This window comes from Clupea harengus, chromosome 17 (genome assembly GCF_900700415.2).
Source record: "Clupea harengus chromosome 17, Ch_v2.0.2, whole genome shotgun sequence".
NCBI lineage: Eukaryota > Metazoa > Chordata > Actinopteri > Clupeiformes > Clupeidae > Clupea > Clupea harengus.
Window position 1 is genome coordinate 19989436 of NC_045168.1, and position 22306 is coordinate 20011741.

At 43.7% G+C, this 22306-nt stretch overlaps 1 protein-coding gene across 1 annotated transcript in view; it reads right to left on the reverse strand.

Annotated features, from left to right (window-relative positions):
- Nucleotides 1-22306, reverse strand: part of LOC105897225 (cadherin-12) — a 119811-nt gene that overhangs the window by 9996 nt on the left and 87509 nt on the right. The window contains exons 7-10 of the mRNA XM_012824130.3: nucleotides 13830-14083; nucleotides 10421-10557; nucleotides 6329-6450; nucleotides 178-295 (exon numbers count right to left, since the gene is read on the reverse strand). Of these exons, the coding sequence (XP_012679584.1) occupies nucleotides 178-295; nucleotides 6329-6450; nucleotides 10421-10557; nucleotides 13830-14083 (631 nt within the window). The remainder of the gene's footprint in view (nucleotides 1-177; nucleotides 296-6328; nucleotides 6451-10420; nucleotides 10558-13829; nucleotides 14084-22306) is intronic.

Here is a 22306-nt window from a genome sequence, read left to right on the forward strand (position 1 = left end):
CAATTTAATTTTAATTAGTTAAGTTGTGTCTATTTTAAGGAACCTAAATATATGTTGTTAATTGAAAGAGCAATGGTCTGTTGATTTAACACATTTCATGTATGTGCAACAAGATGTCCACATTACGATTCAGTAAATCCAACAAAATATGTGCAAAGGCACATAAACATGACTTACTCCCAAAGTCGCGCACGGTGAAGTTCCTGATCTCGTTCTCGTCCTGTGCTGCCTTGTAGGTGAACTTCTGTCCCGCTGGTGGCAAGTCGCGGTCCTTGGCACTGACCAGCTGGATCACCTGCACATGTTAATAAACGTCAGTCAGCCCAGTGTTCTCCTCTCTGCTGGAAAGATGATGTCTGGTTTATCTTAGCTTAGCTTAAATATGCTAGTGCAGTCATATTTCATCATGTTGAATATATGATTATAAATAAACAAATATGAATATAAATTGTACATAAATAATTTCACCCGCTAGTGAATACAGTTCTGCTGGGGAAATAGAAACCTAGTTTTATGATTTTCTTGTCTTATTTCCTAATGTTCAGCATACGGTACATTCAAATTCTACATACATGTGTCCAGCATCATTTACCATGCATTATACAGAGACAGTATAGATAGAAAGGCATTTAAGCTGGAAGGCACACAGCACATTTTTTTTTTTAAGATCACCTCAAACCAGAGAACCACCTAGAAAAAAAAATCACACCCCACAAAGCAGTAGCAGTGCAGAGGATGTCACGTCTCAAATAAGTCCAAACATAAAAACTCGCGCAGGGGGCAAAAACCTGTTAAACTTTCAATTCCTTCTGCTGCACCTGAGCCACTGCTGCTATATGGAGTCATGAAGTATGAATTGTTCCAGCCGTGTCTAGGATGTCTCCGATGATGTATATTGGATATGAGCTTCACTGCGCCGATCTTATATTTGAGTTCAGCTTAACGGCCATTTCCTCTACAAACACCATCATGGAACAGAAGCAAGGCCCCTGAAGACAGGCTCCACGTGTGTGAACTTGTAACGATGTACAGTATGACTTGAATGTAGTTCTGTGTCCTGAATCGCAGCGCTTATATGTACATGATCCTACTGAGTACCAGTAAAGCTTCTAATAATATTTGTACTGCACTGCCCTTATTCCATGGTAACTACACTATTAAGATGATTGAAGTACCATATAACACACTGGGCAATGATGCACAATAGCATTTCATTTAGAGCTTACCAGTGCAAGGTTTAAATTTAGCAGTAGTGTGTATTTAACTGCAAGGAATTGATGTGCTGTTAAATACAGATAAAATGAGTTAAATTGCACTTACTAACTTAATTACAATGTAAGAGGGGACAGGTCAAGTCAAAGTTACTTTTCAGAGGAAAGTATATAAAGTCAAAACAGTTTTACCAGTAAATAGCTAAATATCTACTTAGCACTGTGTGCATGTTGTATTTACATATTTAGGCCTGAGTTTAGGGTCAGTGTCAGTTTCAGTGTAGAGTATCAATGTGCTGTTAGAACATACGTATATGTTATATTTTACTTAATGTTATACTCACAATGTAAAAAGTTAGAAACAGTTCAAAGATATTGCAAAGCTGAGATTATGGTGAGATGTAGCCTTGTGCCTCAGAAACAGACCTCTCTGAGCACATGTACACTTTTTGATTTTTTTTCCTTCTGAATAATGCAGTTCGGGTCTCTGCATTTGATGTTTCCGTCAATAGGTTAAGACACTGGGGTTATGTGTGTTTTCTTTCTGTCCTTCAGGTTTAGTGCTGTGATACGCTAGACAATTGTGAGGGAAGCTGATATGAATGATTTAAATGGCCTGGGGTGCACATGTCTGACAGGGCAGGGAGATGGGGAAGCCGGGGTCAGACATTTTAGCCCTGAAGAATGATTGAAGGCGCAGTCGCAATTAGACAGAGTGTGGAGTGATCTAAGATGTTTTGACAATGACTACATGGATTATTGTAGATGCAACTCATACAGTAAAGGTAGCTGTCAGTGAAAACATTTTATTGCAGTATTGCAAGTATTTTGAGTACAGAAATATGTTGTATGGTTTTGTATATTTATTGTATTTATTCACAAGTTGCAATGCTATTTTACCTTATAGCAAATTGTACTATTGTATAGCAGATACATGACATTTGTAATATATTTGGGAAGGTATAATATGTTTAGACTTATACATGGAGATGCAGTATGAAAGTTGAAAGTTTTTTCTCTTCATAGTTTGTCATAATGCCTTAAGGTTTGTTCAGTGGTTATGATCAGGGTTGTGTCTGAATGTGCAGTTAGGAAGGGAATGGGGAGAGGGGATATGGTGTCGTGGGGCTTATTGGCTTCCCACTAAGCTGTCTGGGTTGCAGTAACGTGTTAATGATGTTAATGATTAGGTGGTGCAAACAGCTGTGACGCTTAATGTATTAGTCAATGTAAAGGCTATTTTCTCAGGGATGGTCTTGTATTGTTTATTGCTGTCTTGTTCTAATGATTTTGAACTAGTCAAACATCGTTTGGGACACCTGTAATTAAATGGTTGGACAAAAGGCATGAAATAAATATAAAAACAAACAAAAACAAAACAATATAAACCTGTTGCATTCAGACAGCAAGAGTGCATTGTTTACAGAGGAAGTGCATTTGAGGCTCCTTTATTGAAAGAAACACAATGATTTGTACTTCTCCTAATATCGCTCTAAAAATGTGCCTGCAGCTGTTTGCACATCTCTGAGTGATCGCCCCCAGTGTTGGCGCGTGTGTGTGTGTGTGTGTGGGAGCGCGTATGGTCACACTCCGTGTTTACGATCCTCTCTAGTGGGCTCAGCTCGTGTTTAATTAATTAATAGTTGCATTAATACTTTAAGAGTGTAACCCTTGTTTAGCAGATTTGTCGCTCCGCACTTTGTTATTTTTTTTTCTCTTGTGTGTGTGTGTGTGTGTGTTTGTATGTATGTGTGTGTGTGTGTGTTTGTGTGTGTGTTTGGCAGAGGCTTCCTCTGGCAATTACGAGGTGTGAAAAAGCTCTCTGTTGGAGGGGAGTCATTCTAATTTACTTCTTGGATCTGACTAATATGCAAATGGTAATTTATAAAGCAATCTCACTGGAGGCGGCTCACTTGGCAAGGCCCAAACTGCGTCTCCTGTAGCTCTCACTCTAGCTCTCTCTCTCTATTCCCATATTTTTCTCTTATCCTCTTTCTATCTCTCTCTGCCTTCTTTCACACACTCACATACACACACAATTACATACGCTCTAACACACACACACATAGCACACACACATGCACACGCACACATACAGATACAGACACACACACACACACAAATACACACACACACACACTGTAGCAATGTAGATGAAGTATTTGCCTTTAAATAGATATGTCAAGTTAAGAGAAACTTCAAAATGCTGTCAGAAAGTTTGTCTCCAACTTTTTCTTATTTACTTATTTATCATTCTGCTGGAACTGTGCCACGCTTGGCAGTAGCCCCTACACCCCCCCCCCCCCCCCTTAGTAAAGTGCTTCCAAATGAGCATATTGCCATGACCAGCCTCATGCATACAGAATGAATGGAAGTCAAACTGAGGCCTGCCCCGATCTTGGGACAACTTTTGAATATATTCAAAAATGAATAATGTAGTAGAACTCCCCATATTATATTATATTCTTCGCATGTGTTGATATTTCCATGTCTTCTCTTTTTAAAAATGTATTTCATAACTGACCAAATCAAATATTTCACCCTATGCGTATCTATTGCTTACGAGTGTTTGACGCTTACTGCCGCTTCAGTGTATGTATATATCTGGAAACTCTCCAGTCCTTGTGATGCATACAGGAATGTGTTAGTGTACATAATCTACTTGTGTGTGTGTGTGTGTGTGTGCGTGTGTTTGTGTGTGTGTGTTTGTGTGTTTGTGTGTGTGTGTCAACATGGCTAAGCAGGTGTAGCTCCCACATGTCATGTGGTATGTCTGCAGGTATTTGCATTTCAAAATGATTATCAAGCTTGGCACGCGCTCACACACACACACGCACACACTCACACACGCACACACACACACGCCCGCACACACACACACACACATTGTGAAAATCATCCACGCAGCAGGCTATTCAAACACATTCCATCTATCATGGCACCATCAAGGATTATTCCATAATTACACACTTTCACTCCCAATCATATCAGATTATTAGGATCTTAGCGCATGTGCCGGAATCCCGGCTAATTACCCCATCCCACTTAGCCCTCCTTATCTCCACCACGCCCCATCAGCGCTCGCGTCATACAGCATAGTTAAGAGGTCACCGGCAACGGAATGTGCTAAGGGAACCTGACATAGAGGGATGGGATATTACTGAAAGCAGTAAGGCAGGAACACATTCACACAAGGGGGAATCCTTGACATCATGTCGAGAGGCTGTCGCAGGGGAGGCCCAAATCTATGATAGACCCTTGGATTTTCAGAGAAGAAAAGATAACCATGGTGCTGAGTGTACTGGGTAACCAGAACCTGAGGGGAAATACCTTTATTCCTATATGCTGCTGCTGAGGGCTAAGACTCACTATTCATCTCAAAGGTGAAGGCCTACTCTGATGGCAGTAAATACCCTCACCTCGTTCTGATGAGCGTGCTCTTGAGAGACTAGCATTCAAGTATCAGGGACTTGGCACGTGCTTTTGCAGCTGTATGTGCTGGTTTACTGGAGTAATCTGTTTTTAGAAGGCAAGGCTGATTTCATGCTGGGCGGGCAGCTCTCCTGAGTGGCATGTAGCATGTGTTCTGAACATACAGTACTTAGAGCAGAATTTATGATATATTGCTCTATGATATGCACTAAACAGAACAGCATTGATTGTGTTTAGTCCTGCCTACGCTAGGGGTTTCGATCCGCAAGAGCAGGAAGTAGTCAAACACCAGCACACACCGGCACTACATTTACATTTACATTACATTTAGCCGGCGCTTTTATCCAAAGCGACGTACAAAGGACAAAGCACTAGCCCACTATTGCTGAGTTTAAACCAGCGACAGACTATTATTGGCCCGTAAGATACGGCTTAAACCGGCCAGCCAGCCAGCGCTGCTCCAACAGGAGTGAAGCTACAACCTCTTAATTCAGAGGTCGGATCTGGGCCTATTGAAGCCATGTTCAGGTGAATAACTATACAAATAAAAAGTGATTGTTGGTTTGGCCAATCATTCTAACATTGCTAACAGCCAGTAGGCTGGTGCTTACATTAGGGTCATGTTTTCTGTCCTAACACCTCACGCCCCTTACGTTTGCTACTATGGCAGGGTCAATTGCAGTCTCATATTTACTAACCTAGCCAGCAGTGCTAACAGCACGCTCGCTTTGGCTGGCCTGGCTAACAGCTTTACCAGAAGGCTCCCACTTGCTGGCTTAGCTGCAGTGCTAACAGTGAGCTCATGTTTGCTAATGGGCTTATTTGTAGGCGCAGGTGGGCTTTGAAAGGTGCACTAGCGTGAACTGGCACAGCTTCCGAGAGCGCGTCATGTAAAATGCATCTGCTTTGGCAGGCCCTGACTGCCGGGGATGGCTGTGTGTGTGTGTTGGGGGGGGGGGGGGGGGACTCAGGCGGTGGTGAGACTGATAGGAACACAGATATGGAAATATGGAAAGAGATGCATCGTGATGCATATCTGCCTCGGCTGTGAATGATAATCATCTTCCCCTCGCCTCCTCGTTCCACCTTCTCTTTGTGCTATGCAGACAGACACACACGCACACACACACACACACACACACACACACACACACACACACACACACACACACACACACACACACACACACACAGGTAGGCATACACACACAGGTGCCTGTGAGGCTCAATCTCTCGCAGTAAATATGTAGCTGCTGGTTAGCTGTGGGAGATAGCAACCCTCGTGAGACAGCAGTTTCTGTGCCCAGTAGTAGACATAGTATATCAACTTTCTGCATGACTCTCTCTCTCTTTCTCATTTTCTCTCTCTCTCTCTCTCTCTCTCTCTATCTCTCTCTCTCACACACACTCTCTCTCTCTCTCTCTCTCTCTCTCTCGTTCTCTCTCTCTCTCGCTATCTATCTCTGTTTATCTGTTTCTCTATTCCCCTCAAGTTTCAGGTGGGAAACGGGGTCTGTGTTCCACTCAAAGAGTGTGTTTGACCTACAGGTTGTGCTTTCACTTGCAACCATTACGAGTCATTTATCTTTATGGATGTCTGTCAGCTTCTCTCTCTCTCAAAGCCTCAGCATTAGTATTTATACCTGTCCTTTAGACATCCCTCCATCCAATCAAGTGAGACTTACCTGTCCTTCTTTTGCATTTTCACACACAAACGTCTCGTAGGGCATTGCAAACTCAGGGGGGAACTCGTTGACATCGTTAACGTGAACTGTCACGGCTACCCTGCTGGTGAGCACTGGGTTATCTGTGGGCAGAGAAAAACAGAATCTCTATTATTTTACACCTGCTTGAGCTACGTCGTGTTTGTGACACACATCATGCATAGAGTGTGGGAACACAATACTTCTATGCACAGAGATGCCACCCTTCCACTTCTAAGCAAGCCATGTTGGGATTCAGGAGGAGGTAGGAAGAATGAGCAAAGCAGAGAAAATATAATCCAATGCTGACCTCTAGTGGGGAAATAGAGGAACGCCTGATTGAATATTGCTCTAGGAGTCTAGGCAAACAAACAGGACTTGATCAACATCGACAAAATAAGTAATGCTATGAGAAAATGATTTATTAATGTCCTACCTTGTGTGTGTGTGTGTGTGTGTGTGTGTGTGTGTGTGTGTGTGTGTGTGTGTGTATGGGTGTGTGTGTGTGTGTGTGTGTGTGTGTGTGTGTGTGTGTGTGTGTGTGTGTGTGTGTGTGTGTGTGTATGGGTGTGTGTGTGTGTGTGTGTGTGTGTGTGTATGGGTGTGTGTGTGTGTTTGTGAGTGTGTGTGTGTGTGTGTTTGTTTGTGAGTGTGTGTGTGTGTGTGTTAGATCAACTATGTACACAAGGACACCTGGTCTGAGCTCAGCTACACTCAGATACCCAACCTAACTGCTCCTTTGAATGCTCTAATTTGTATCGCATGCTTGCTTGTGGGTATCTGATAAAAAGCAAGCTGAATTTGCCATCTGATTAGTTTTAGTTTATCAGATATCTGTGTGCTTACAAGTTTGTTGCCGCTGGCATTCAGATTTTCAGCAAAAAAAAACAGCTTCTATTGGAAATGCAAGTTTTGGTTTGTGCAGTGTGGCATACCAATGGAGTCAGTTAAACAGTTTTATCTTACACTATCTGCATTCTCATGTCAGTTTTCTGTTGAACTGACCGGTTGTTTTAGGTGAGCTTTACATTAAGAATAAACTGTATCATTTACTCCATTAATGAAATCAATAATAAGGCCATGTGTAATATTTGGACTCCCCTGAATCATTGTTACTTGCACATTTCAGCACAGTCGCAGTTTGGCTGTGTTAAATAATGAGGACGTTTCCATCAAGATGGCCATCCTGCCCTGCTAATCATTTTGCATTAATTCAACAACAGGCATTGTGTGTTACATATTAACTAATACACTGGATGAAATATCTAAAACATGTGAGAATTACAAAGAGCGTAATGAAGACTTGAAACCTTCTTGGCTATTCCACTGTCTCTGTGTTGAAAAGTAAGAGGCACCCTTCACTACAGAGAGACCTTTGAGATTGTTGAGCTGCTCCGCTCCCTATTCCCTATACTTCTCTTTCTCTGCCTTGGTCCATGTGTTTCATATTTATTTTTTCCTCCTTCCTTCCTTCCTTCCTTCATTCCTTCCATCTCTCTCTCTCTCTCTCTCTCTCTCTCTCTCAGTCCATTGTGAGGGTTCTAAGCGGGGGAGATGTTATCAGGCGTTCCAGACCAGGAGGTCGTGTGAGGGATCTGCGTGTTGCCATCGCCCAGGGAGACGCCTGGAACCCTGCAGACCCACAGATGACCTTGGTAGTGAAAAGCAATCTCACTGCTGAAATAGGTGTGTGGGTGCACGTGTAAATACATTTGTGAGTGTGTGTGTGTGTGTGTGTCCATACGTGTGTGTGTGTGTGTGTGTGTGTGTGTGTGTCCATACATGTGTGTGTGTCTGGTGTGGGAAGCCAATATTTCTTCATATTTGTGCTTATGAGAGCGTATGTGGGTTACTTTATGTTTCTGCAATCCTCTGGAGTTCCCCATGGAAATATCCACTGTGTTCATGAAGTAATGTCTGTGACTGGGAGGTAGATACAACTCAAGTTTACCATTAGTCACTATGAAAATAAATCCGTCTGTATCCCATGATTGAAAACCAGAGAGAGTATTACATTCTCCACTGGATGGCGCTCTAGCCTGAATAAAGAGATCTGTTTAACAACTACAGCTGTAAATCAGTCTGCTTTGAAAGGTAAGATTAAGAAGCTTTTACAGTGTGATGCATTTGCAATGTGATGCATTTTCCTTGCATCTAATTCTAGGTTTATAGTCTGGTGACATTTACATATTGCATTCAGAGGGATAAGACTAGAACTCTGTGCTTACAGAGAAAGAGTTATTTCCATAAGTACAATACATACATGGGTGCCAACTCCTTCAATGTCAATCCTACATGTCTGTTACTCTAAGAAACAATTTAATACAGTACAATGTCATTTTAATCAAACATATATTACAACATGGCCTGCAAACTCTTATCAGAATTGTTATAAAAGACAAATTGGAAAAACAATCTTGTTGCAGTCTAATGATCCATTATATGGGCAGAATTAAACTGCAACTATAGTTGACATTTGTTGCTTATTGATGTGTTACTGTGGAAGGACTCAAGCCATTGATTTTAATATTACAATTCTTTATGAATGTGAATCCATAGTAATACATACGTACAACGTTATCTGCAATAGTACTCTGGTTGTTGCTGTAAGACCTTGTTTCTCACATAGTACATAGATGAGCATCAGAGGTGAATGCTAATACACTCTGAATACATTTGTAGCTAAATACAACTTTGTTTCAGCTGAAATGAGAGGAAAATCATGAAGAGACTATAAACATAAGGCACTATTAGCTGAGGTTTTAAGGGACATTTCATGAAATTTCCTCTGAGGCAGGAATACTCATTTTAATACCAATTGCGGCCGATAATGAACTGGTTAAGTCTGTGTGAGCAAGAGTGTGTGTGTTTGTGTGTGTGTGTGAGAGAGAGAGTAACAGAGAGTGTATGTGTGTGCCAGACAGACAGCGAGAAAGAGAGACAGAAGGAGAAAGAAAGATGTTAAATCGCTAATCATATTCATGACGGGTCCTAAACAAAAATGTCAAATTAACTCGGCACAGCAATAAATAATAATAACTGAGTCAGTCGCAGTATCTCACGCCGTAACTTTTGTCTTCTGAAACTCAAATTAGCGCTATCAGAAGAAACCATTTGCATTAGCAGTGGAACCTTGGGAGACAGTGAATAATTTCCTCCCTCCCTCCCTCCCTCCCTCCTCCCTCCTTCCCTCTCTCTCTCTGTGACGATAAAAACTAAACTTTTAACGACCCTTATTACCGGGGCCTGCCTAATGAACATGCTGCTAGCCACACATCACATTGATTGAGCGCTGTTGAGTTCCTCGCCAGATAATGGCTTTGATGGCTTCTGAGCCATTTTGATGTCTTGATGGCAGCAGATTTGCTTATTTATCTCTGGCTTTGCCTCCCTCTTCTCTTACATGGACACAATTAGCACGATGACACATCTAAAATGAAATAAAATGCTTTGCTGTGTGTGTCAGACAAGAAAAGTGAGTGTGTGTGTGTGTGTGTGTGTGTGTGGGGGGATCTGTGTTTCTATGAGATCTATTGGCACAGATCAGTCATTCCGTCGCTAATACTGAATGAAGGCTGGGATTCGGAAGTGATTGTCATGGCCTTTAAATGCGCTGAGATTGAGAAATGGGGGGGTATGGGGGTATGGGGTTCGTCTTGTAAAGCTAATGAAATTTGAGATGAGAAACCTTTAATGGCATGACCGTCAGGAGAGGACTGAAGGGGAGAGAGAAAGAGAGAGCGAGGGAGAAGGGGAGAGAGAAAGAGAGAGCGAGAGAGAAGGGGAGAAAAGGACACTTTGAAATTGAAGAGGTCAAGACGAGGGAGAGGCAGCGTCCTGATGATGGATGATCCGTGAATTTGAGCGTGTTTTATTGGAGCCAATTAACGGCCTCCGACAGTCTTCACTGACCGCCGGCAGGCCCGTTAACGTGCCACGTCATTGGTGTTGCCATGGTAAAAAGAAAAGAAAAAAGTCAAAGAATACACTCCAGTGCTCCGAAAAATCAGTCCCCTGTGCTGACACTCCTGCTAACTTTTGGACGAATCGAGAGTGACTGGCTGTCATACTTACTAACTTTCGTGGCCACTATGGAGATGTTGTGCTGGGCGATGGACTCTCTGTCCAGGAGCTCGTTGGTCGATATGGTGCCCTCCACGGGGTCAATGTCAAAATAGCTGTCCAGGTCACTTTTCCAGTCTATGGAGTACCTACAACAGATCACAGTACACCAAGGTACATTAGACTCAAGGTAGTAATACAGATACATGCAATCCTACTTTTTATTCATAAATTTGTGCAACTTAGAATATGTAGGCATAATTTACATTAGTACAGAATTGTATCCCCTTTAATTCAACATTGTAATTAGACCGTGTAGAAAGTGTAACACACTAATTATAACTATGTATCAACAATTTGATATTACGTGCTTCAATGTTATTTCTAACTAATCCTAAACTATTCCCAATCCTTAAAGTTCATATAACAATATGCATATGTTTTTTTATTAACTGCTGTTATGAACTGCTGTGCCTCCTATTCAGCAATGCTGACATATGCAAAGATGAACCCCAAGTGCAGTTTGCCCACGCTATCTAGGAGTTTGCCACAGTGAAGAAGTTCTGAATCACAAAATGGAAATCTTTGACTTCTCCTGAATCTTTGAAGAGAAGGTGTGTTGCTGTAAATATGTATAAGTCTGTGCGGGGAATATCTAAAACCCACACCTGATTTTAATCACAATTGATCTATGGGTGAAGTCCTCCATTCTGTCCTTTTCACCATGCATTGGGCCGCAGATTCACACCCCCATCCTCTCTGTATCTCTCTCTATCTATCTCTCTCTCTCTCTGCTCCTTTATCACATTCTCTCTCTCTCTCTCTCTCTCTTTCTTTCTCCCTCCCACTCTTACAGTTAGTGAAGAGGGTGTGTGGAAATGACCAAAAGTCCTTCAGCGACTAAGTCTTTAAACTCCAATGAATGCCCCTCAGTGCAGGCCGCTCCTTTGAAAAGGGAAGCTCTTTTTTCGGCCTTAAGCACATTGTCACTTCAAGGCTAGGACTCTTCAATGCCGTGTCAGTTTGGCTGGGGATGGACTTGGGGTCCAGTCCACAGCTTTTGCACAATAATGTAATTATCAGGTATCGTTATTGTACCAATGTATCATGCAATAACATTATGAAAAAAACAGAGATTTACTCATGTTTATTAATGACTACTCTTATTCTTGTTCCTTGGTTACTAATCATTGTTTATTTACTTACTTGTTCATTTGTTTGCTTTTCTTGTTCTCTTGCGAAAAGTAAGAAGTTTGTGTGTGAAGGAATGCTTTGTGTGTGTGTGTGTGTGTGTGTGTGTGTGTGTGTTTTAGGCACACAGTACCCCCAAATGAGACCTGACCAGGTCTTTAAGTTCTTTGTGTACGATCAGAGGCTCTGTTTCAGCTGAGAGTGCCACACCAGACAAGTTTTGCTCGCAATTAAAGCCGCCGCTGAAGCTCACTTAGCGGGGGGAAGCGTGCTCTTTTTAAGTGGCACTAATGCGCGCAGCTGCTGCGCAGGGCAGCAACCACATCAAACAGAATTTAAATCATTTCATCAGCGGGCTCCATCTTTAATTTTGCTCCATTAAACCGCTTGTCTGCTAAGACAAATAGCTCAACAAAGAAATTGCATTTTAAGAGATATTTACGAGGGGCTGCTTGCCTAGAAACTGTGTCTCTGCGTTATTTCTGAGATGTGAAAGAACAACAATTCATGGTAAGATGGAAATGGGGACAGGAACATGTTGGCGTGTCATAGAAGACTGGAGAAAAATTGTAGGCACTGCGTGCTAACAATAAGGCAAGATTGAGAAAAGGGGAAGAAATGAGATTATTTTGGTTAACTTCCAAAATGCAACTATATTTCTCCTGGGTATAATACGATTTTCTGTGATCTGTTTTTAATGTTAAGGAAAAAAGTTTTAACTGCCCTAATATACAAGTATCAAGGCAACATCGCCCAGGCCTCTACCTTTTAAAGTCACTTCTTTCTCTCCATGAAAGTGGCTCCCACACCACAAATGATGTTTACTCTGCTGCCTCTCTCTATCTCTCTCTCTGTCCTTCTCTCTCTCCAGTTGAAAGCACTGTATTTTTCTTCCATTCATCTTCCAGAAGTTTCTATGGCGCATCCATGTGGCATAAGAGTAGTGTTTTTTAACCACCCATTGACCCCCTCTGTTTGATCCCAGATCAGCAGAGAAAAGTCGCACAAAGATCGCAAACAGCATGCCCTCAAGGAGTCTGGAGTGCTTGAAAACTGGCGGGCGGCGGGAAACGGAACAGGAAGCACTTTAGAAAGCCGTTCCTCGCTGTGGTTGCACAAACTGCATAGGTAAGGGTCAAAGACGCTCCTCTGAAAGCTTTAAGTCTATTCGCACCGCTGCCCAGATGGGAGTATTGTCTGGAGATGAGTGCCTCCCAAGAACAATGTCAGCCGTGGCGCTCCTGAATAATTAAGTTTAAAAGACAAAAGCAAGAAAGAAAAACAAGAAAAAAAAACCAACAATGCCTAAAAGCTTTTATCCCTAACAACTCCACTCTCATGTCCATTTCGGTGTCTTTTTACTGAATGAACGATGCATTTTTAAAGCTAATATCTTCTGAGGCGTCGGCTCCTTTTGTACGGGATGGGCTCTCTGGTGCAGGGTGTTTATTAGAGGCCCCACTCTACAACCTCAGTTTGTCTAAGAATAGTAATACCACACACACACACACACACACACACACACACACACACACACACACACACACACACACACACACACAGATACACACACACACACACTAAATATTTAAACTGAAGCACTCTCTCTCCTGTGTGCATCACACAAAGAGCTCTGTCTGTCTGTTGGAATTTCCTCTCTTCCTCTCTTTAGACGCACGTGTGTGTGTGAATTTGTACTTGTGAGGTGTGTGATTGTCTCTTCAAGCATTTGCCCCCCGTGTCTCAATGAAGTGTGTGTGTGTGTGTGTGTGTGTGTGTGCATGTGTGTGTGTGTTTGCATAAATACGTGTGTTAGCACAAAGTGCTAAGTGTCTGAAAACACAGCAAGCTCTATGCTAATATGACCTCAGTTGTGGTGACTTGTTACATAACTACTAAAAACTACTACAATATCTTCAACAATTGTACACATATTACAGGAAATTACATCTCTGGGTTATTGTGGTGTAGTTACAGATTCAAATAGCTTTGATACACATCATCTTGAATGAGTAGGAGTATGTTTTAGTCTATGTATGTGTATCTATATTTGTGTTTATGTGTCTCTGTGTGTGGGTGCGTGTGTGTGTGTGCGTGTGTGTGTGTGTGTGTGTGTGTGTGTGTGTGTGTGTGTGTGTGTGTGTCTGTGTGTGTCTGTGTGTGTCTGTGTGTGTCTGTGTGCGTGCGTGCGTGCGTGCGTGCGTGCGTGCGTGCGTGCGTGTGTGCTCACCTAATAGGGCTGCTGCCTGCGTCCAGGTCCTGAGCGGTTACGGAGCCGATGATGAGGCCCACAGGTGTGTCCTCGTCCACGTCCATCACGTAGGAGCTCTCGCTGAAGACGGGCGGCTCGTCCACGTCCAGAACGCTCACCTTCACCGTTGCCATGTCTTTAAACGGGCCCAGGTTCTGGAAGCGGGGGTCCACATGAGCATTGGAGGCCTCCACTTTGAAGGTGTATGCTTTCTTCGTTTCATAGTCCAATGGCTGGAGGAGGGACAGACAGAGATGGGAGCAACGAGAGGAAGAAGGAGGGAGAGGAAAGAGAGAGGTAAGAGAGATGTGAAACACAAAATCCATAACAATGTAGATTTCTGTTATCAGATGCTTACGGCAAACCTTTCACCCTTGGAACCGTGTTGTTAACCGAGGCCTTGTATTTAGTTTCAACTTTCTGTCTCTCTTTCAACTCCTCTCACTCCCTCTCCTCCTTGCTCTCTCCCTTAGTGACATTTTTGATGACAGGTTAATTAACGCCACATGTGTGTGTGTGTGTTTGTGTGTGTGTGTGTGTGTGTGTGTGTGTGTGTGTGTGTGTGTGTGTGTGTGTGAAAAGCAACATGCAGGACTTACATTCCAGGATTTGTCTTCTTCAAAGGAAACATTCACACAGACGTCTCACATACAAACACAAATCATTTCTCTGCCATTTTAAATTCACAGCACAGTTTTCCCCTCTCGCCCCTTACTTTGATAAGGAGAGAACAGACACACATCTCTGCACATCACTCTCTCGTTCCATCATTGCAGCATTCTCTCTCATGCAGGCACACGGAATAAATGCGTTTGGACACAGCCAAGCAAATTTGCCATGTTTGTTTTCCATAGACATGTTGACGTTGTGAGATGGAATTCAATTTCCGCCGGTTCCCCTCGGGCACGGTGAGGTGTATGGGAAAGTAAATGTAAATATAGTTTGCCTTTCGCGGTTGGCACCTCTCCTCTGGGGTGTCAGTTATACACACGTATCCCTGCAGAACAGCCTGCATCTCATTGATTATGGCAGAGACCTAGTCACAGCAATGAGCAAATATGTCAGTGAGTGAGTGAGGGTAATTGGGGAAAAAAACAAAATTGTTAGCGTGATTGCTTGCAAGTTGTTGCTCTTGTTGTTGTTGTAGTTGTGTGTGTGTGTGAGAAAGAGAGAAAGAGAGAGAGCGAGAGAGAGAGAGAGAGAGAGAGAGAGATTTAGGTCACCCATATAACACTATATCCACACAATGAATTCTGGCGAGATCCAAATATTGTTACAAAATATAGTTATTTTCTCACTATAACTACCCCAATCTGCCAGGCTATAACCCAATGCACATTTAGCTTTAGCAATTAAAGACTCTCTGCTTGTGTGTGTGTGTGTGTGTGTGTGTGTGTGTGTGTGTGTGTGTGTGTGTCTGTGTGTGTGTTCTTTCTCATCAGATCTACCCTGCTCATCACATGTACCTCCATGTGAACTTCATAGCCTCCTCCTCAGCATATTTCGTCCTATAATGGGCAACAGCTGGCTGCTGATTGGCTGACAGCTCTCCAAGTCCCCTGTCATCCCCGAGCGAGAGACGGGTGGGATCCTGTGATGTTTAAGGTCACCCCTACCGATATGGATTATTCTGCAGCCCGTTCCAGGGATTGTCTGAGTTGCATTGGAGCGCTAGGAGGCTTTGTGGGATACATGCCCACCCTCAGAGTTCTCTTTCTCTTTCTCTCTCTTTCTTTTTCTCTTTCTCTTTTTGTGTCCCTGTTCCTCCCTGCGCTGCTTTTTCCAGCTATCCTTCTGTGACTTTGCCTTTGTCTGTCTGAAACTTGTATTTTCTCCTCCTACCTAAACCTTTCTCTATCTCCCTCTCCCTGTGTCTATCTCTCTCTCTCTTTCTATCTCTCTCTCTGTGTCTATCTGTCTGTCTGAAACTTGTATTTTCTCCTCCTACCTAAACCTTTCTCTATCTCCCTCTCCCTGTGTCTATCTCTCTCTCTCTTTCTATCTCTCTCTCTGTGTCTATCTCTCTCTCTCTCTCCCTCTCTCTGCCTCAGTCTCTCTCTCTCTCACACACACACACACACACACACACACACTCTCTCACACACATACACACACACACACAGTGAGTTGGCAAATGATTGGATAGACAAATTCAGTGCCGAGGGCTTGTGGGGTGAGGCAGACTGTTCTGTAGGCCTCATTACACATGCACTCTCTCTCACACACACACACACACACACACACACACACACACACACACACACACACACACACACACACACACACACACACACACACACACACACACACACACACACACACACACACACACACACAGATGTCCTGAGGAGAGTCTAGACACGGCAGTCAATCTCATACCATGCTTAGCCAAGCTACACACAAGCACACTCAAAACTTGCACATGCAATCACTTTTCAATAATTTATACATATTTTTAAATGAAAATCCAAGCAATGGAGTCAGGTATATGATTAATCCAAGGACAGACCAGCTGATACACACACACACACACACACACACAAACACACACACACACACACACACACACACATATATAAACACAAAATGTAAGTACATTTGTACACTGGTTTACATTCAGGCACAACTTCCAAGGCAGCTTAGTCGAAAGTCAATAAACAACTGCCTGAAGTTTTTACCAGCAGACCTTCGGCCATATTGTAATTTGTGGTTTTCCATGAGGGACAGGGGTGTATGCAAACATTTATCTACAGAAATGATAGGTATGCTGCGGGAAATATCCTGTGGTGAAAACAATAAATCAACTTTAGGGGTGAAAATTTTACCGCATTAATATGTGACTTTGCGGTGTTATCGGCTGTCAGAAGAGAGCTGAAATACAGGAGATGCTCTGCAAAAAAGGCTGCCTACGCATACGCACACACACACACACACACACACACACACACACACACACACACACACAGACACAGACACACATAAAACTACACACACTACCGCAATGATTTACGCTTGTGATTTACAGTGTTTTTATTAAGACTCCTCTAAGTCATTTCTCAAGGTCACACACTGAGTGTAGCAAACAGTGCTTGCAAATGTGTGTATTTACCCATGTCCATTCCTGTGCAACATGCATGCCTAGGTGTGTGTGTATGACTGTGTGTGTTTGTGACACACTGATGTGCGTTGAATGTGCATGCACGCTTGCTTTGTATTGTGTTGTATAAGTATGTGCTGCAACAAATGGCAGGTCTTGATCTAAATGTATCTGTGGGTGTATATATGTACCCTGTATATGTGAGTGTGTGTTAAGGCATGGCAAGTGGGGAAGTGCATAAGTGTGTGTGTGTGCATGTGCCTGTGTCTGTGACTGAATGTGCAAGCATGCTTGAATTCATTGTGTTGTACTGTATGTGTGTGTAGCACCACATATATGAGAGGTCTTGATCTGTTGTGTTTGTGTGGCTGCATACCTTCTGAACATCTAGCGACCATGTACGTATATAATAGACTTCTTATAGGAAGTGACATGTCTGTAGAGAGGAATGTATGTGTGCCTCTCCGTCTGAACATATGTTTAAGTGTGTGTAAGGGCAAGGTATGTGGGGTAGTGCAGCGTGCGCGTGCGCGTGTGTGTGTGTGTGTGTGTGTGTGTGTGTGTGTGTGTGTGTGTGTGTGTATCGGTGTGTGAAGGAGTATGAAGTGATGTCCTTTTTCTCCTCAGCCCCCCGTGCTGCATAGGTACGCACACCGCATGTCAGGTAGCTTCAGCAGGCATCCAGGGTCGTGGGGGCCTCAGGGGGCCAGGACCAGCCACTGGGGGAAAATGTCAAGTGTCTCTGCGCTCTCTCGGCGCTCCTGGTCTCCTTGATTCTAATTGTGCTACTGCCACAACTACTTAATTACTCTATGGGACGAGGAGGAGAGGGGAGAAGGGGGGGGGGGGGGGGGGAGGAGAAGAAAGTAGAGGAGAGAGGAGAGTGGTGACAGGAGGAGTGAGGGGAGAAAAGGAGAGAGATGACAGGAGGGAACAGGAGTGGGGTAGTGGGAAAAGAGAGAGGAGGGGAGGAGAGGAGGTGTGAGGAGAAGAAAGTGGAGATGGGGGAGATGGAGAAGAGGTGACAAGAGGAGAGGAGAGGAGAGGAGAGAGGTTAAGGGGGGAATGATGGATCCTCCGGCCTAATGGCTCAACACAGAGAAGATCTGTCTCTCTATCACACTCACACACACACACGCACACACACACACACACACACACACGTTTGACGAATATGTGCAGTAGCACAGCCTCAGTGGCTATTTACTACATGTCAGTAAATTTCACAGTCACTCACTGTAATCAAACACACACACACACACACACAAAATACATGTGTCCCAGCATAGCCTCCTTGCTTATTCACAACCTGTCAGAAAATGTAACAGGCACTCAAAGTAATCACACACACACACTCATCCCCCCACACACACACAAACACACACACACACACACACAAAATGAAACCTCTTCAGCCTGACAGTGGTAATGGATGGAAGCTAACTGGATAACCCAAGACTTCAGCACCCCCATCATTATGAAGCCAGATCAATGCTATCAGTGTCTTGGGCCGCTGACAAGCCAGTTGGTAAACACTCACTTCCCCATCACCAGCCACTGGAGCTCTTGCAGTGAGGAGAATCGATGTGTGTGTTTGCCGATAAAATAAAAGTCTATGGACGGCAGGGTGTGTGGGTGTGTGTGTGTCTGTGTGTCTGTGTCTGTGTGTGGGGGGCGGTAGGGTGCGTAGAATTCAAAGCATGTCATTCATCTTCTGGGCCTGGAACGCATCATGAAGAGGTTGGGGTGGGGGGGTTCCAGTGAGAGACAAACAAACAGATGAAGAAAAGGCGGCGTTGTTCTCCAGCGGACATTACCATAATCCCATAATGAACCTCTGGAAGCCGCTCATTATTTATTTTAAAGCACAATCGTAATGGTGAGAGGGTTAGTAGCGCCTCGTGTAGCCACCCTGGAGGCGTGTGTGTGTGTGTGTGTGTGTGTGTGTGTGTGTGTGTGTGTGTGTGTGTGTGTGTGTGTGTGTTTGTGATCTAATGCGGTGAGATGAGTAGGGTGAGCATGGAAGACTCCCCACAGTCAATTCAGTGTCCATCACACTCCATTCTTTATTCTACTGAAACATTACCATATAGCTTTACTGACTACTAATATGGTGCTGTTGACTTGGAATGGTAATTGACAGATCTGCCTCGTCTTCTTTAGTTTTGAGTGCATTACCCTGATAGTGTTAATTGGCACTGTGTATTTGTGTGTTTGAATGTGTGTGATGTTTTGAGGTGACATTCACAGATGAATATTTGTTTAACCAAAAACAATGTAGTAGTATTTTAAAACCGTGTGTGTGTGTGTGTGTGTGTGTGTTAACAGATCATGGTGATCACATGAGTGCATTACTTGAACGACCCAACATATCCTTCAGCCTTGATCATGCATGTGTATCATGTATCTGAGTGTCCTTTAGTGTCACATTATTTCAGTATACTTTGGCTGTTTTCATAATATTGTGTTTTGGGTTGAACCCCCCCCCCCCCCCCCCCCCCCCCCCCCCCCCCCCCCCCCTTCCTGGCGCATGGGTGCGCCTGCTGTCTGACCGGCGCCACGGCGATGACATGCTTTAGATGCGTTGCCTTGGCGCCGGCGGGCCTTTGAAGTGTAAATGTGCTCCCACTCTGCACCGTCTCCCCATTCCTCCGTGGGCGCCACGGCAACGCAGCATCACAGAGAGCGTCTTTTCTTTCTTCTGGGAAAACCGCTGGAGCACAGCTGTCTGAAGATGACTGTCTGCATACGTGAGTGTGTGTTAGAGAGCTTGTTTGTCTTTTTGCCTTGTGTGGTATCTTAGTGTGTGTGTTTGTTTGTGTGTATGTGAGAGACAGACAGAAAGAGAGAGAGAGATGGACATTGTTTGCATTTAGAGTATGTATTTGATTGTGTGTGAGTGTGTGTGTGTGTGTGAATGTGTGTGTGTGTGTGTTTTTGTGTGTGTGTGTTTGTGTATGTGTGTGTGTGTGTGTGTGTCTGTGCGAGTGTGTGTATGTGTGTGAATATGAATGTGTGTGTTTGTGTATGTGTGTGTGTGCGTGTGTGTGTGTGTCTGGCTGTGTGAGTGTGTGTATGTGTGTGTGTGTGTGTGTGTGTGTGTGTGTGTGTGTGTGAATGTGTGATTATTCCACTCTAGCCAGTGTTTCATGGACCTCATCTTTCATCAAGCATCCTAGTGAACGCTGGAGAGAAAATGATTTTCTGCATCCTTTAGCTTTCCTGAAAGGAATCACCAAATCAGGGGACATGAAAGACAAACAGCATCTGCTCTAGTGCATTAGTCCTGCCCTGCGGCAGCCCCAGCCCCAGCCCCAGCCCCAGCCCCAGCCCCAGCCTCAGCTTCTTCACACGGCTGGTCTTCTTGGGACGATGGCGGGGGTGGAGGGGGGTGATGCAGGATGATGTCCTCTTAAATCCAAGACTGGTTTGGTAACAAAGAGTTATTTTGTGAAGTTAAAACATCTGCACCCGGTAAAGAGAGAGGGGGGGGGGGGGAATGGGACAGATGCAGAAACACACACACACACACACACAACACAACACACGCAAACAAACAAACACAAACACACATCCCAGGGGTGTGCTCATCCAAAAGAGCTTGAGGATATGGCTCAAGTTCAGCAGCTGATGTTCTCTCAGACTCTTGACTCAGTTTCCACTGCAGAACTCCTGCCACCAGTTCTAAACACACACATACACACACACACACACACACATACACACACACACACACACACACACACACACACACACACACACACACACATATACACACACACACACACACACACACCACTGCATAATCCAGCTCTAGTTTAGCAGCCGATGCATTCTCAGACTCCTGGCCAGTACTTGCCAGTACTGCAGCAATGCCAGACTGGATCATGCTTCACTGATAGCACATAGTTATACCCACCTATTCTACTACACTTGACATCCTCCAGGGTTTTGTGTGATGTTCTTTGCACATTCATTCCTTAAATACACCACTGTTACATTAAATAAACACTGTAAGGCCTTATGCACATCGTCTGCGTTGCGTGTTCCTGGCAGCTACGTTGCGGTACCGCTGCGTCTCGGTGGCGTGTGTGTGTATTCACACCTGCCGATGTTCATGCTGCGGCTCTGTTATCTTTCAGCATTGAGGTTGCCTTTGATAATGGCCATCAATGCACAATCAGCTTGGTACCATCCATCCATTGATCCAAAGTTGACCACCAGTTGTCGTGTAACTGTTATTGCCATTCAGAGCGAGGTCAAGAGAGCGAGAAAGAGCGCAATGAAAACTACTAACCAATACAATGTAATTATTGCCTACATTGGGTTTCTATATTGTAGTCCTTCACATGTAGCTTCCACTTTCCCCTTTCGTTACATACAATTGCTAACATGGTTAATAAAAATATATAATATTTATATACCTGTCATGTCACATATAGCCTACACATCGCAGTGGAAGGTGTCAGTTTATATAATGTTGCTGGAATGATGTCAATATAACTACAAAGACATATCTTTGCTATCTATTTTTGCTGAGAACCACTTTCCTCACCCTTTCCTCACGCGTTAAAAATAGGCTCCACGCTGAAACTCTACATGACAAGACGCGTGGCTCATGCAGGCAGTGTGCATGCTCTAACCTGGTAACATGAGCACTCACAATCAACAGGCAACGCACACGCAACACACACGCAACGCACACACACACGCAACGCACACACAACACTGATGCCATATCTATCGCACAAACACACACACAAGCACACACCAGATACAACTGCTTTTCGTCTCTGCTTGAGGGGAGATATTCCTCCTGGGTTACAAGCTGAATCTTCACATCAGACACGGTGTGTTTCAATGAGAGCAGAAAATGAGTAATGTAAGTAATGCTTTTGGGGTCTCATTAAAATTAGTGGACAGCATGGATATATCTGCCTTTGATTGCACTTGAACTAGAACTCACCAAGAGTTGAAACCACCATTCCTAAATATGGGTAGCAGGTACTCATATACATATACATATACATATACATAAACATAAACATATACATATACATATACATATACATGTATATACATAAACATATACATGGATACCTTCAACACAGCTATGGTGCTTCAAAAAAAATATTGGAAAGCAAGGTTGTTTTGAAGCACTAGTTGAGTCGGGTCTACTTTGATTGTCTTGCCAGTATTTTAAGAAGGACATTTCAGAAAGAGACCTCTGAATAGCTCAGTGCCTGTCGGTCATAGGAATGAGGGTCCATAATGGCAGGAGCAATGTACTCTTTTGATGTCTGATGCTGGATACCTCAGAGGAGCCCAGTAAATAGCACACAGAGAAAGCTGAAATAAC